We start from the raw sequence: 15,357 nt of genomic DNA, 5'->3' as shown, positions 1-15,357 counted from the left end.
AGCAAACAGGTCTGAAACATTTGATAGTGAGATATATAGCAAGAGGAACCGATGATTTTACCACAACGCAGTGTCATGATTTGGCCATTGTAGTCATAGAGGGTTCAAGTTTTCAAAGTTTTCAGACATGGATAGATATGAAGATTAATCGAACTGTTCGCATGTAATTTTCAGAGGGGAGTAGCGACCTTATTGAGGTATCGAATGTCAGTGTCATTGTGTTTTACTTGCCCTTTTCGTGCCCCAAGTAACAACCACTCACTCGAGCCCTCACCTGTATTTACTGAGCTCCGGTATGGAACAGTGATCCAAAACTGCAACATGAAAAATGAGGCCTGGGGTGCGAAGAGATGAATCTTTAACCCGTTTGGTTTCTTTGGTCATATCAAGTTGTGTTTGGTGTTGTACAATGCTTCTTAATGCTCAACCTTTGGTACAAGCTCGACCGCAGGTTCTCGGGCGATATAAACGTGAGTCAGTGGATTCCTTTTATAAAAGTAATAATTGTTTTATCACTCAAAGCTATGAAAGTAGCAGGTGATATCCTCATCCTGGTAAGTTAGAGCTTTAAGCTACAAAGCACTTCCTCGACATTTTTTCTCACTTTTATTTGGAAAAGAAAGATGCGTTAACTGTTGCCAAGGATTCACAGTTGATATCATGCATATTCACCCAAGCATAAGTCCGAAATAAATGTTTACAGGGATTTTCTGCTAAGCTAAGAGTATTACATTCTATTTGACAACGTTCATGGCAGCTTGAGAGAAAACGCTAGAACTCTTAAAAGTATCAGTTGATATCGCTGGTATTTACCTAAACTTACGTCCTACTGTTATTTTTTTTCATCTCTTTGATGTCTTGCTGGGTTTGAAACTTTTCATTTATCATCTTTGTAAATGAATCTTCTTAAATATTATCGATTTTTTTTTCGCCGACCGGAAGTTTGGCACAATTTTTAGGTTAGGTTGTTAGCACAATATCATAGAAAAAGTAATCATCGCAGTTATCAGTTGTTTGAAATGATTCCGTGAAATTTATGTCGAATATTGATAGACGGGCTCAGAACTGAGTTCAACTTGAGGAATCTAAATCATCATTGAGGTTGCCTCAATATCGTGAGAAAAGGTCGCATACGTGTGCGTTATCTCTTAAGCTTATTAAATAAGTCGTTCGTGAATTCATGGCGGTATCAAGCATGCCAAGCAACTTTGACTCGCGCTGAATGCGACAAATTAGATTAGCGTCCACATAACACACACAGACACACACATAACAGGTAATATTTCAATATAAAATCAACGTGTTAGAGTGATTTTCAACCTTATCGGTATTTTTGAATGCAGTAATGATTATCTTTGCAGAAATCCAGAATACTTTAGATATGCAGCCTAATCGTTGGACACAATGATTTACTTGTTAGTAAACTTGTTTATTAGCTGTTTTAGAATGCCGTTTGCAGGTAGCCGTTCAATGTGATAAACGCTGCGTTTTCAGCTTCTTTATGTTGTAGTTATCAGCTATAACACTTATTGTGAAAATGAGTTTCCTTTTTCTTAGAACTATGAAAGCCATATGTTGTGTATGTCAAGCGGAAGACAGTAGGGTCGACTTCGTAGAGGGCCGGTCACGGTTCATGCTACTGTATTCCTTTAGTTGTAATCCGTTGCAATTTACCTTCTATCCTTGTTTCTTCCTGGTTTGTTATTTCCTCTTTTGTGTTCTTCCACCTCACTAAACTAATACAGTTTTGTGGACTAATATTCTGAAGCTCCCTTTGAGCTGAAGGTAGGTTTGCGCGTAACACAAAATGTCTGCCAATGCATTTTATACATCCCTTCGCTTAAGAAATGTTTATGTTTCCGATGTTTTCTTTGTTGAGGTGGTTTTCGCAAAAAGTTTTTAAAACAATTCAAACAAGAGTTAAACAGATCATCGTTTAATCATTTCTGTGACTCTTATTTAAATTGTCGTCAAGTTCCCAGAACTAGATTACTGGAAACTGATTTCTTTATTATAAAGAAATCAGTTTCCAGTAATCCTGCGTGTCAATCGGTTATTATAAGGAGGAAAACAGAATATGACATAGTCTTCTTTTGAATGACACTCGCCTGAATTACGCTCAGATGGAATTTACAAAAATGCACCTTAATGCGTTAACGTTCTTTTCCAACTTGATCTGCTCAGTAAACCGATTAAACCAAACCCGAGTGAGCATGTACCAGCCTTAGTTTCCTGTGGGAAGATTTGGATAATAAGATATCCTTTGGGAGAGAATTTAGCTAGAATAACTGCCTTGAGACATGCATACTAAGCTTAGTTTATATTTCAGTGAATTCACTTGTTTATAAAAAGATCAAATCTTAAAGATGAGCAACCCGAATTCTGCTCGACCAGGCTTTTCCATTTCTGGCAACATTTGTTCTGGCTTGAATTCAAAAGTGTTGGCGTCTTCTTGGCTGACATCTTTTTATACTCTTGGAAAAGTCAGTATGGAGCCATGAAAACTTACACTTTCTGGGCGTATTGCGTTGATCCAATAGTTGGTTAATCCCACGTTGAACGAACACACCCGAGCAAATTCATGCAAGGCAAATACACAGGTGTAATTTCTAAGAATCACAGAATAATGGTGTAGTTTCGTCAGAGCTCTGTTATAGTCCTGAAAGGGATGACAACTGAATAAACCTACGTAAAGGTGAAGGAACTGAAAGGTATTCCTTTGTGAGTAGAGAACCGTGCCCTAAAGTTACGATGGCGGTCTCTGTTTGTCCCTCGCTACATTCTTGCGGTAAAAATGGATGGGCACTTTGTTGAGTGGAAAGATCTCTTAGGATAGACAGCTTGTCTCTTTACGGAAAAAAAATCAAGTGATCTCAAGTCAAAGGTGAAATCACAAGAGTTTTGTTTTATGACATCTGTCCGTCTGGTCAGAAAAAGTTAAATTAAAATCCTTTGTTTAACTTTGTTGGCGGGTTAAATGGACATGTAAATTATGTAAGACATCTAAGGACTGATGAAAATTGCCCTGTTCACGGTTGCCCTATCCACTTTCCAAACAAAAAAAAAATGATCTTGAGTAGGTCACTCTTACAGGAAGATACGAACTGAAGGACTCGGACTTGGAAAGCACATTGTAATGATCATTGTAGAAGAATGTACAACGATTTGAACTTCCTTTAACTGAAGACATGTTCCTTTTAGTCAAGACTTTTTTAAGCGAAGAACAATATTTTCGTGACTTATCTTAGAATAAATGAAACCGTAGTACAGGAAACGGTTACCAGGACTTGTCAGCACCCCTTTAAGATGACTACATTTAGATCTCCGTTTTAAAATCCTTCCGAATGTTATTTTGAGAAAGGAAAGTAGACTGAAGCCACTCAGTATTAAAAATCCATTCAGGATTTTTAGCTACTCTGGATTTGAAGCCACTGAGGGACAACAGACTCGTCAGTTGTTCCTTGAAGTCATCCAACGACTATTACTCCATTAAGATAATTGGTTGTTTGAAACTATATCGTACTCACACCATGACATCTTTCGCCTTTTCGTTTTACCTCAATAGTAAACCGACCGACAGAAAAATACAAAGAAAATCTTATAAAAACCAATAAATTTTTTCACCCATATTACATAAGGTAATTATAAAACGGCAACAATTAAACAGCACAGCCTAGAATACATCACCTTAAGCTCAATACTGAGCTCAACTTCGCTCACCGCTGACACAAATTGTTAGTGAACATGCTATCTTCACATCTCTTCTATCACCGTTGACTGTAAACAGACCTCTATTGTGGACTACAGTAGCTCTCCATAGCTTATGCAAACAGTCGGCCTCTACTGACAACCACTACCAGCTACTTCTAGGTGAATGAGCCCTTGTAAAACATTCCCAACGTACTCTAGAGGTCTGGGAGACTTAAAAAGATAGCTTTTCTGTAACAATTACATCTTAAAATCAGAAAATTCCCGCATCTATATTGTGCGATTGAAAAGCGAAGATTAAGTTAAGATTAAGCTTTTAATAGCTTTCCAGAAAATTCTTTATTTATTTTTACACTCTACTAAATGTGGCCCTATAGACTGCCTTGGAGATTAGTTAAGGCACACGCAATAGCTTTCCCACGTTAGTCTGAGGGGTCCGGTTTCCCTTTGGTTGAGATGCCGGCCCGCCAATAGCTACTTCCGGTATTTCAATGACCTCCTTGATTCTGGGTGGAGATCCGAAAAGGCTCCGTGAGGACCACTGCTTTACCCCCATCAGGGTGAGATACGATTTAGTCGAGACAATGTGTAGAGTAGTTAGTTGTAGCTTTTTTGTTTGCTGGCGTAGAAAAACATCGTAGATGGGAGAATAAAAAAGAGAATTGTTGTCAAAAGTGAAGAATAACACAGACTGTAAATGATGCGCTCAATAAAACCCACACTGACTTGTTTGAATGTATTGCAGGTTATCCCAACAACAACCTTAAAGACGTTGACTTACTCGGGACAATAGGAAACCCACTTCCGATTGGCGTATCGCTCACGAAAGGACCTTACACGAAACCAGCATTTCACTTTCGGTCTGGAGCGAATGTTGGACGTTTCGCTCGCTACATTTTTCCAAAGGGATTTTTTAAAGAATTTTCAATCAGTGTTGTAATTCGCCCAAAATCTGCTGAACGTGGGGTGGTATTTGCTCTTTTGCCGCATATCCGCAGAGGAAATGTCATTTTGGGACTTGAGATTCACAGAGACTCCTTTTCTGAAGGGACTACAATAAGTTTGATTCACGCAAACAACGGAAATACGAGAACTGTTTTTGATTTTACCGTCCCTAGCCTGACTGGCAAATGGACTTGGCTCTCTTTTAGTATTAGAAACAATGGCGTCACGTTTTACAAAGACTGTAGAGAAGTTGACACTAAGTTTTTACCTGCGGCTCTGGGTAACTTCACCCTTCGACCCTACAGTGCTTTGTACATTGGTAGAGCTGGATGGACTCCGGGGGCATCGTCAAGTGCTTTTCAGGTGAGCATGCCATGCTTGGATGGGCAGGAAAGTGTTAGTTCTGTGATAGCGCACATAACGCGCATAAGTACTTCGGACACGTTATTAAGTTTCCAAACCTTTAGACAACAGAAATTGACGTAACAACAAATTCTGAATGAAAAAAGCTGCCATTGGCTTTCCTATGGAAAAAGCATTTTTGCGCAAATTAGTCTTCTTAACCCTTTAACACCTAAGAGTTACTAACATCTTATTCCTCCAGATAATATATGTCACCCTTAGATCACACGTTAAAGTCACTGGAACAGAGGAAATGATCAAAGTAGCTCTTAGTTCCTCAAGAAATGTTTCCTTGTCAGCACCTTAGGAAATGTATAGGGGACAATATGGAAGTTATGCATGTTGATGTTAGGTGTAAAGGGTTAAATATATCTTTTTCGTCCTCAGGGAGATATAGCAGAACTGTCCATGCACCGTGACCCCAACAAGGCCCAGCATCAGGAGTGCAAGGCAGGTAACCTTCGGGTCGTATCAGTTTGGAGCTCTTAGAGTGAGTCGGAGTCGGGCATCTCAAAATTTAGTCTGACAGTAATTGCAGAAAAATCGATTGAATTAGTATTGATCCTCGCTCCTCTGACTGCGCATGTTTAAAGGCCTTAACGTGGCAAGCATCTGGTTATCAAACGAATCCCATACAGTCGAACCTCGATTATCCGGACCCCGATTATCCGGACTATTCGATTATCCGGACTTTCTTCTCTGGTCCCAATTTTTCCATAAATATTAATTAGTTGTGATCTTGAAAACTCAAAGTCGCAAAAAGCCCAACAATCCTTTCAAAAGACTGTTGAAACAGCGTATTATCCTATGCGCTTTTCAAAATTCGAAAGTGCGACGAGTCAAAGAAGTATTCTGATGCGTTCAGCTGGTTGGCTCAATTGTTTTGTTGCCAAGGGAATTTCATGATTAGTTCCTTCTGCGTGGGTTATGTAAACAAACGAGCGATCGATCGTAAACTCAAATCAAAAACATGCCTACGAAGCGAAAGCTTGCCGTTCTATTGATTAAAGATAAGCAGATAATTATTTCACATTTCTATCTCATTAATATTCATATTTTCGATTATCCGGACTATTTACCGAGGTCCCGATGAGTCCGGATAATCGAGGTTCGACTGTACTGCTGTGCGGATGTTCGGTAGTAGATCCCACGTAACACCAAAATGTGGTGAACAAAAAAGTGACAGACTTTGATCTGATGTTCTTACCACATTTTGATATCATTTGTGATCAAGTATGAATGGGCGCACGGCAACAAGGAATCTATTTGTAATCTATTTGTTTTAAGTAATAGAGAAGCTGAAGTTGCTCATGGTGACGTCACTGTTGTGTCTATCCTCCAATAGATAATATGCAAGAACCAAGCAAAATACGTTTATAATTCAGCTCTTAGCGATACATTTATGGACGAACGAAAAAGACAGAATGGCAAACTGATAACTGAAGGGTTTTATTGTTCTAAAAAGTGTTCTAATCATATTTTTTTTAATCTGAAATTCAGTCCAGTAAATATGGAAACGTGACTTTAACATTTGTACCTACTTTGTCTTTAAGATATTAACAACAACAAGACCTCCAGTGATCTCTACAACTTTAGCAAAGCCCTTACAAGCACATCCACCATCCTTGAGGTCCAATGCAAGTATACCAAAAGTATCAACAAACAGTTCAAGTATTGTCGACTATCTGTCAACCACGAAACGTCCGACTGTACGGAAAGCTACTGAAGGCAGTGATCAAACGATCAGTGGCGGAGAGGAAGTGACGCGAGCGGCTTTAACCTCAGTGAACAGTTTCTCCACCACAGTACGACCAACTTTAAGAGAAATTACTGAGGGTAATGATCTTATAACCAGTAGAGGAGAGGAAGGAACAGAGGAGGTGAGCACCGTCGATCTTGTCTATTTTACGGAACGAACAACGTTACGGAAAGCCTCTGAAGGAAGGGATCAAACAACTAAAATTTTAACTGAGGACGCTGACTCTATATCAAGTGGCAGAACAGAGCTTCTGACGCAAAGCACATCAAAGACAACTGATGAAGTAACAACAGAAACTTCACCAAAGGAGGATACTACCACAAGCACAAAACCAGTGACTGTTTCTGTATCTTCTTCCGCCCCTGGTATTACCACTTTAGAAGGCAATGGTGCTGCTTCAAAAACGGAATCGACAACAGGAACACAGCCACTCGTAACAGGGACGAGCGTTCCAGCCACATCCTTGCCAAAAGGTACCACTGATGCAGCTACGGAAGCGAGCACCGACAGTGTTGAGGACAAGTCAACCCCTGGCCAAGAGGAATCCTCGCAAATCCCAAAAACAGATAGAGAATCGCTTTCAACAACAGCAACAACAACATCCATGAGTTCAGATTCTAGCTCACCCTTAGTTACTAGTCCAACATCGCAAACAGCATTAAGGCTAAGTTCTAGATCACCAGAGACCGCTTCGACCATTTCTACTCCTTCAAAGACCCAAACTGAACCTCCTTTTACCCAAAAAATTGACCCTGACGAAGAAATTGTGGTTGCTAGGATTGAAGGGGAAACAGACAACTCTACCAAAGGTTCTATTTCAAATAATTTAGAGTCCACTTCTTTTAGCGTAGCTAAGACATCCACCGTCAGCACTGAGGCATCAACAGTTGAAACTCACACTGTGTCTACAGTTTCTAAAACATCTGAGGTGAGAAGCTGTTAAGTATTGAAATATGTTACCCGGAAATATTTACCATATCCCAAACAAACGAACTTAAATTTAGTTTGCACGTCTACTTTGGTTAAATTGCATGCATTAAGACTGTTTCTAAGGGTGGAAAGTCGGTTTGGCCACTCGTGTTTTTTCCTTTCACTTTATGCAATAACCCATGAGCTGTTGACATCTCTGCTTTACTTACTCCTACACAGGTACTGTGTAAACACGTGCTGGCTGCGGGATCAAACGCGACTTGCTTACGTGGACCCCGCGGGCCGCCGGGATTGTTGGGCCCTAAAGGAGACAAAGGAGACTCAGTTGTAGGCCCACAGGGACCGAGAGGAAGACTGGGATACCCAGGGCGAGACGGAGGTAAGCGACTTACCAAAGGTTTAGTTTACTGAAATAGTTGCAATGCTGCAGGCTTGCACAGACATTTTTCTGGCCATCTAATACTGGAAAACTTAAACTAAGGCCACTTCTCTCGGCTTTCTTGTGATTTCCGTGTCTCAATGTCATGTTTCCCCAGACAACTGAAAACTACACTCCTTCCCTGAGCTTGGATTCGTGTCCATGTAGTTGTGTGGTTTTAATCGCGAATATCTCCAGTTTTAGGTTTCTGAGCCGCTTTTTCTAGTCTCCGTGAGAGCTGAGAGTGAGTCCCCCATGAGAGGGAGAATTTTTTATGACTGCCCAGATATCGTTACGGATGAGTTATTTAATATTTGTTTTGACAGTGAAAGGAAAAAAGGGTGCACGCGGGGAAATGGGACCAAAGGGTTCTCGAGGTCGACAGGGACGACCTGGGCCAGCAGTATTCTTTGATTCTGAAGAAATTGTGATCACTGTCAAGGGACAAAAGGTAAGGTCCATGATAGTGAATGAAGCAGGAAAGACGTTTGGAGATGTTTTGATTTGTCGTAACACTTCTCCACGCAGAGCAACAGGATGTGCAAATCTTCTCACTGCCTGCTCTTTTTCTAGGGAGAACCGGGACCTGAGTATACATTTATAAAAGAAATAAACTGCGATAAGGTAATCAGTGTCAGTTTGTGCTTAAGTGACTCGGCAATGGATTTTGTGTTCTTCTCTGTAAAGTTGTTTTACGGTTTGTATATTAAAATTAAGTTATGTATGTCGTTGTACCTGCAATGACTCGATGTCCAACTTGAACTAAGGCCCCGTAAGCGAAAGTGTCTTTAGTGTTCGAGTTTTTCGCGACAAAAATGATTTTTCCTCTGTATGTTTCTTCCACAGGATAAATGTGGCCAGTACATCCAAGGTCCAAAAGGAGAACCCGGGCAAAACGGTAACCGGGGTGCCCCGGGAACTGTGGGGTTACCTGGTCCGCCGGGAACCCCGGGAAAACCTGGAGTGATACTTGATCCAGAGACAGGATTGGTGAGTTCCACAGAAAACTCTGCAAACTCAGGAACCTCGCCTATCAGCGCCGAAAATTGTCTTTGTTACGTACCTCAGTGAAGTAGAACTTCAGATCGCAAAGTCTGAAGATCTGTTTAGTCAAGCATATGGGACAAAGACTTTTTCTTACGCTCGGTTCAGAACGAAAAACATCTCTTTATTTAGGTTTTTAAGTCTTCCTTTCTATTGACGTTGACAAGAAAAAAGATTATAAAGGAAGTTGAAGACGAACTTTAGTCTTTTGTTTGAAGACAGACAAACCATACGAGAAACCAGTCCATACAATCTGATATTTAGTTAGTTAAAAGACTTCCAAGCCTGATGTGACACTTAAGTTCTGTCTTTTTGTTATTGGGCGTTAATAAAAACACAACATACCATGGACATAATTGAATATTTAATGATTTATTGGGCATTCAATACGACCCAACAGTAGCTTTTATTAATTGTTTTTCTTGTAGCCTGTTGATCCTCCGAAGGGTGAAAGAGGATACCCAGGAATGGACGGGATGGACGGACAGAAGGTTTGTTTGTCAGTGTGAGGAGTAATAGTTTTGAGTTCACTCAGGTTCTTGTGTTCACAGATTGTGGTTGCCTAGGCCTACAGCCTACGGACAAAACTTTAGATACCAATGCAAGGGCGTAGGTAGGGTATGGGTTCCTGGGATGTCGGTGACCCCCCTTTGTAAGCCTTTTTTCACATCAATTAAAGCACGGAGTGGAGGTCGACATGACAATCTGGTGAGTACCCTCTGTTTGACATAGTGTGATCCCCCCTTTGAAAAGTCCTGGCTACGTCCTTGCAATGTGCGCCATGTCCTCGAACTTTGTCGATGAAACCTTGAGTGTCCGTGAGTTTATGAAATATGGTGTAAAAATGTCTACATTTTGTGTTTTGAATATTTTGAAAATACAGCTATTTATGGGACGTTTCATTCACAGTTTTCACTTTTAGCCTTTAAATTTAATCCGCTCGTTTAATTCACAATTTTAATTTATTTCGTTGTTGTATTTAGGGAGAGCCCGGACCGGAAGGACAGCGAGGAGTAATGGGTCCCCCTGGACCAAAGGTAATTTTAGTGGTAGTTCATGCGTCAGCTGCGCGTTCGGCGAAATATGAAGCTCGCGGAAAATATGGAAAGCACGAAGTATGCAGAAGAGTTACTGGAGGGGTGACAGGGGCAACTCTATCTTCTTGAATATGATTCTTGTGGTCGACGTGAGTTTGTATGATAGTTTCGGAATCATGTATCAGCTTGAATAAAACCACAACATATAAGTTCGGTAAGAAAGGAAAACATAACAGAGGCAGCAGTGAACCAAATGGAACACAGATGATGAATTGTGAATTTTTTTAAAAAAAGGCTTAATTTTTGAAGATGCTGTAACAGTGAAGATAACGAACATTTTTCATCACAATCAAAGATTTTTTTTCTTTTTCAAGGGCGAAAGAGGGGTTACCGGATTGATAGGTTTTCCCGGAATGACTGGGGCACCAGGACCCATCGGACTACCAGGCATGGTGAGTTTTTCTGCTTATGAAACATAGTGATTTTATCATGTCTTTGCCATAGCAGAACCCGAGTGCAACCCATGACTATTGCTACTTTTTGTCTTTTGGTGATTTGGGTACTTAAACTTTTATGTGAGCTTTTCAGAGTTGGATATTTTATATTTGAGACAAAAGCCCCGTAGAGTACAGCTTTGTCAACGGACTTGTTAGTAAGGCAATACATATGTAAAGAATTATTTATAATACAATCTCGCATTGCGAATGTGTTTCAACGTGTAGGGTATGCCAGGGCCACGAGGTACCTCGGGACGAGATGGCTCGAAAGGAGAAACAGGCGATAAGGTGATCGTGTTTCGAACTTAATCTTTCTTTAACGAAGGAAAGTGATTTTAGCCGTTGCATCGACTAAGCACTCTTGACTGAATTAAAACGAAAAATGTAATCTTTATCTCTAACACTTAGGGTCGAATGGGCGATCGAGGTATTCAGGGTCCAAAAGGAATGGATGGTCCAATGGTAAGTCACAGCCGGTTAATAATTAATGATATCACTATGAAGTTTTTCGGTATTTCATTCAGATCTTGAGAAGTATATCGATTTAACCGAAGGAAGCCTTGAGATAGCACTAATTGACTGATTGATATAGATGAGTTGATTGTTAATATAACTCATGCGTGAAAAGAGATCATTGAATCTCGAGGACTTTAACTGCTCTTTGAAGCTTACAGTTTTCCTCGAGTTTTCCTCGAGCTTCCCTCTCGGAAAACTGTTCGCTTCTTGAAAACAGGTAATGGTTGTGGACAAATATCCAATCATGTTTCCGCGCCAAGTGGAGGTTGTTGTTTCTAAAACTGATATGTTGTCTGATAACAGGGAGATGATGGAGTTCCAGGACCCCCGGGACCGAAGGTAAGTCACGTCATTACACGAAAAAACTCAAGAGCTAACGAATTCACAAACTCCCCAACTACCAAGCAAACGAAAACAAGAACTCACTAATAGCGAAGTTATGAACCAACGAATCAACGAATTAACGAACCAACGAACTGATAAACAAACAAAACAACAACAAAAAACAAACAAGCCAACAAAGAAACTAACGAACCAAAAAACAACAAGTGAAGTGGCGCACTTGCGCGCTAACGAATTAACGAAGTAACGAACTAAAAAACGAATATGCGAAGTAGCGCACTAGCGAAGTAGCGCACTAACGAACTAACGAACTAACGAACCAAAAGAATAACAAGTGAAATAGAACATTAGGGCGCTTATGAACAAACGAACTAAAAAACATACGAGCGAAGAAGCGCAGTGGCGCGCTAACGAACAAATGAACTAAGGGACCAACAAACTAACGTGCTAGCGCACTAGCGCATTAACACGCGAACGAACTAACAAACCAAAACAGATAATCAGCGAACGAGTTATCAATCTAACGAAGAAATGCATGGAGGATTTCTGAATGCGTGCCTAGCATATTAACTTTTCGGGCTTTTGCATCGTGCAGATTGCTATTGAAACACACGTTGGCGGTCTTTATCGGTTAAGTGAATCCTGAACTTGCAGGGCTCTAAAGGGAACAGCATTATGGGCCCACCAGGTCCGCCAGGACCACCGGGGCCCAAAGGGGATGCATCCATGATGGAGGTGATTCTTAGACCTGAGAAAGGAGACCAAGGAGCTCCGGGTCCACCAGGACCCCCAGGGGATTCAGGTGCATTTGAGGGCATTAAGGGAGAACCTGGACAAGCTGGGGAACCTGGAGCGAAGGGTGAAAGAGGAGTTGATGGAAGGAATGGAACTAAAGGACAGAAAGGAGATGCTGGTACCTCCCTTGGGCCTCAAGGTACATGAGCTACTCTGGAGTCATATTCTAGCCTAAATTTATTTTGAAGAAGTAATTGAGGCTTTTGAAAGGAACTTGGTAAAATTCACGATGTCTTGTAGGTTTGCAAACTTGAATCAGGAATATCACTATTGCCCTCGCAATTTTGATATATGTGGTGAAGAACTATGTTTTTATTACTCCTTTTTTTTTCTTTCTATTTTTTTGAGTGAATGAACCCAATAACTGGGTCGCAATTTTTGTGACGATTTCTATGCTTTTCACAGAATAAAACGAATTCACTCTTTTTGCATTGATACCGATGTCATACATCAAATTTTTGTGTGCGCTGCAATTAAGCGAATACCTGCCAGTGTAATGTTTCCTTCTCTCTATCTTCAGGTGCCAAAGGAGAAAAAGGCGAGAGTGGAGATTTTTGTAATTGTAACTTTACCAAAGAAGACATCGGACCCATGGGTCCTCAGGGACCCCCCGGTCTTCCTGGGTTGCCGGGCAACAATGGAAAGAATGAAAGCGGGGAGCCAGGAGACAAGGGGGAGCCTGGGCCAAAAGGAGAAAAGGTTGGACTTTGATTTATCCATCACTTAATTTTCATTAAAATTTGTTGAAAAATAGCACTATGGCCTTCTAGAAAGAAAAACTTACTTGTTTATAGGGACAAAGTAGAAAACAGAAGTTACTGCAGGAGTTCTGCACTTGTAAAATGTTTCTCGCGGTTTAATGTAAACGTCAATATCATTTTTGCTGCTCTCGAGTTTTTTGTTTGTTTTGACCTCGCAGCATTTTGAGAGTGTTTTGGTTCTGTTTTTTGCCCCCAGGGTAAACCTGGGTCTTTAGGCTTTCCTGGAATGAGAGGGAAAAAAGGATCACAGGTCAGTATATAAAGTGTCACCTTCAAAGTACAATGTTGGAATGTCGCCGTTGTCATGTTTACTTTGTGATTTTTTGTCAGGGAGAAGAAGGACCGCAAGGGCCTGTGGGGGATCCCGGAGAGAGGGGTCAGAAAGGAGAACAGGTAAATGATCCTGATTACAACAAATAGAAGATTTGTTTAAAGGATTGAGCTATCGACCTATAACTTTTAAAGCTGCAAATGTCTGTGTCAAAACGTTTTCATAGTTATTTATTGTATTCAGTTACGAATTAGAATAATGCTGCTTCCTTACGCGAACTCAACCCTAAATTTTCAAAGAAAATCAGACGATTGAAAAGGCAAGAATCCTTATTTTACTCGCGATCAAGGTTTTAATTAAAGTGTTTCAAGCTTTAAATTAGACCTCGTTCCAAGAGTTCTCTGATGCGACAATAAAGGGCAGGAAGAGGAGGGACCCTGGGAACGAGATTTGGACTAATCCATCTTTTCATAACTTCCGACGGGTTTTTTCTCTTCCCACAGGGCTCTCAAGGAGAAAACGGTTTGAAAGGAGAAAAGGTGAGCCCGCTCGTTCAGTCATTAAAACTCAAGGCAAAGGTCTTCTCCTAATAAGCCTGGATGATGATCCTCGCAAATGTTGATTTCACTCCATATTCCAGTCTGGTGACTTTTTTAAAAACTGACGATGTCATAAAGCTACACAGTTTAAGAAAGACCATCTCTGTTGCCCCAAAAAATTTCACTTAACCTGGAATTGAGGAAAACGTTTCCGTTTGAGTCACGCGTTACACTGGTTTTGTCCTCTGTCTTTCTCAGGGAGATCAAGGCGTTGGACTCAAAGGTGAAGCAGGGGAGCCTGGTGAGACTGGTCCGCAGGGCCCACCAGGACCTCCCGGTCCAACCGTCCCAGCAATCACCGAAAAGGTAGATAGACTGCAAGAGTGTTAACTTCATTCCAAAAAAGAGCGCTGTGTATGCTACGTGTTTTCTGATGCACAAAGCTTGATTTTTCTTCCAGGGAAGCAAGGGAGAGCAAGGAAATAACGGTTCTCAAGGAGAACGAGGACCGCAGGTAACACAGGACTTATAGCTGTTCATTGTAACAAGATTCAATGATTTATTCAACCTTATTACAGTGTATTTTTAACATTTAACCGGTACTTTTTGTTTTGTTTTTGTTGTTGTTTTTTTTGCAGGGAGAAAAAGGCGAGCAAGGGAGTATTGGTTTTCCCGGTAGAAAGGTGGGTAACATAAAGTGTGTTTTTGATCGCATCATCGTATATCTTTCCTCTGAATGACAAGCTCAGCATTGTATCCCATGAATATTTGCTTTGTAGGGTGCCACAGGACGACCAGGCCCGATTGGATTTCCCGGTAAGAAAGGTGAACCAGGCGCTCAAGGCCCCAACGGTGAGGTGAGCAACCCCTATAGATCTGGAAAAAATTGGTCAGTTTTTCCGTGATTTCATTGTCATCACTACATCAGCCTCCCTGCTACTTCAATCAGTCTGTACAACCAAATGCTAGTGTATATTTCAAACCAGTTACTATGTCAAACCCCTTTATTAAACAACGCTCATCCGTCGAATTGTTTGTCCCTTCTTTTTTCTCTTAGATCATAAAAAAAGCAATATCTGTTATTTCTCATACCTATTAGGGAGTGCCTGGAGCCCAGGGTCCCGCAGGACAAAAGGGTGAGACAGGATCCAAAGGAGACCAGGTTTGAGTTCTGCCGTGTGTATGATTTTTAAGATACAAAATTTCTTGTTTGTAATTTGTTGCTTGAGCCACGTGATTGTTTTAGCGTCAGTTATGAGCAACGAACAAAGCCAAAAGAGAAATATTAGTTTAGTTTTGCACCTGATTGGTTGAGACTGACGAGAAATATTCTGAACCAATAACAGGACGAGAAAAGAAAGAAAACCAATAGAATCCCAGATTGATTTTGAAC

General features: G+C 40.8%; 1 protein-coding gene across 1 annotated transcript in view; it reads left to right on the top strand.

Annotated features, from left to right (window-relative positions):
* Positions 1-15,357, top strand: part of LOC113681723 (uncharacterized) — a 44,176-nt gene that overhangs the window by 18,375 nt on the left and 10,444 nt on the right. Inside the window, exons 4-26 of the mRNA XM_027198845.2 lie at positions 4,454-5,016; positions 5,443-5,505; positions 6,609-7,742; positions 7,964-8,123; positions 8,489-8,613; positions 8,736-8,786; positions 9,009-9,152; positions 9,635-9,697; positions 10,190-10,243; positions 10,618-10,695; positions 10,966-11,028; positions 11,149-11,202; positions 11,560-11,595; positions 12,253-12,532; positions 12,914-13,092; positions 13,351-13,404; positions 13,485-13,547; positions 13,929-13,964; positions 14,223-14,330; positions 14,425-14,478; positions 14,603-14,647; positions 14,744-14,821; positions 15,064-15,126. Of these exons, the coding sequence (XP_027054646.2) occupies positions 4,454-5,016; positions 5,443-5,505; positions 6,609-7,742; positions 7,964-8,123; positions 8,489-8,613; positions 8,736-8,786; positions 9,009-9,152; positions 9,635-9,697; positions 10,190-10,243; positions 10,618-10,695; positions 10,966-11,028; positions 11,149-11,202; positions 11,560-11,595; positions 12,253-12,532; positions 12,914-13,092; positions 13,351-13,404; positions 13,485-13,547; positions 13,929-13,964; positions 14,223-14,330; positions 14,425-14,478; positions 14,603-14,647; positions 14,744-14,821; positions 15,064-15,126 (3,548 nt within the window). The remainder of the gene's footprint in view (positions 1-4,453; positions 5,017-5,442; positions 5,506-6,608; positions 7,743-7,963; positions 8,124-8,488; positions 8,614-8,735; positions 8,787-9,008; positions 9,153-9,634; positions 9,698-10,189; positions 10,244-10,617; positions 10,696-10,965; positions 11,029-11,148; positions 11,203-11,559; positions 11,596-12,252; positions 12,533-12,913; positions 13,093-13,350; positions 13,405-13,484; positions 13,548-13,928; positions 13,965-14,222; positions 14,331-14,424; positions 14,479-14,602; positions 14,648-14,743; positions 14,822-15,063; positions 15,127-15,357) is intronic.

This window comes from Pocillopora damicornis, chromosome 14, assembly GCF_964200805.1.
Source record: "Pocillopora damicornis chromosome 14, jaPocDami1.2, whole genome shotgun sequence".
In the NCBI taxonomy this organism is placed as follows: Eukaryota; Metazoa; Cnidaria; class Anthozoa; order Scleractinia; family Pocilloporidae; genus Pocillopora; species Pocillopora damicornis.
Note: the sequence above shows the minus strand (reverse complement) of the source record. Positions and strands in the feature narration are given on the sequence as shown.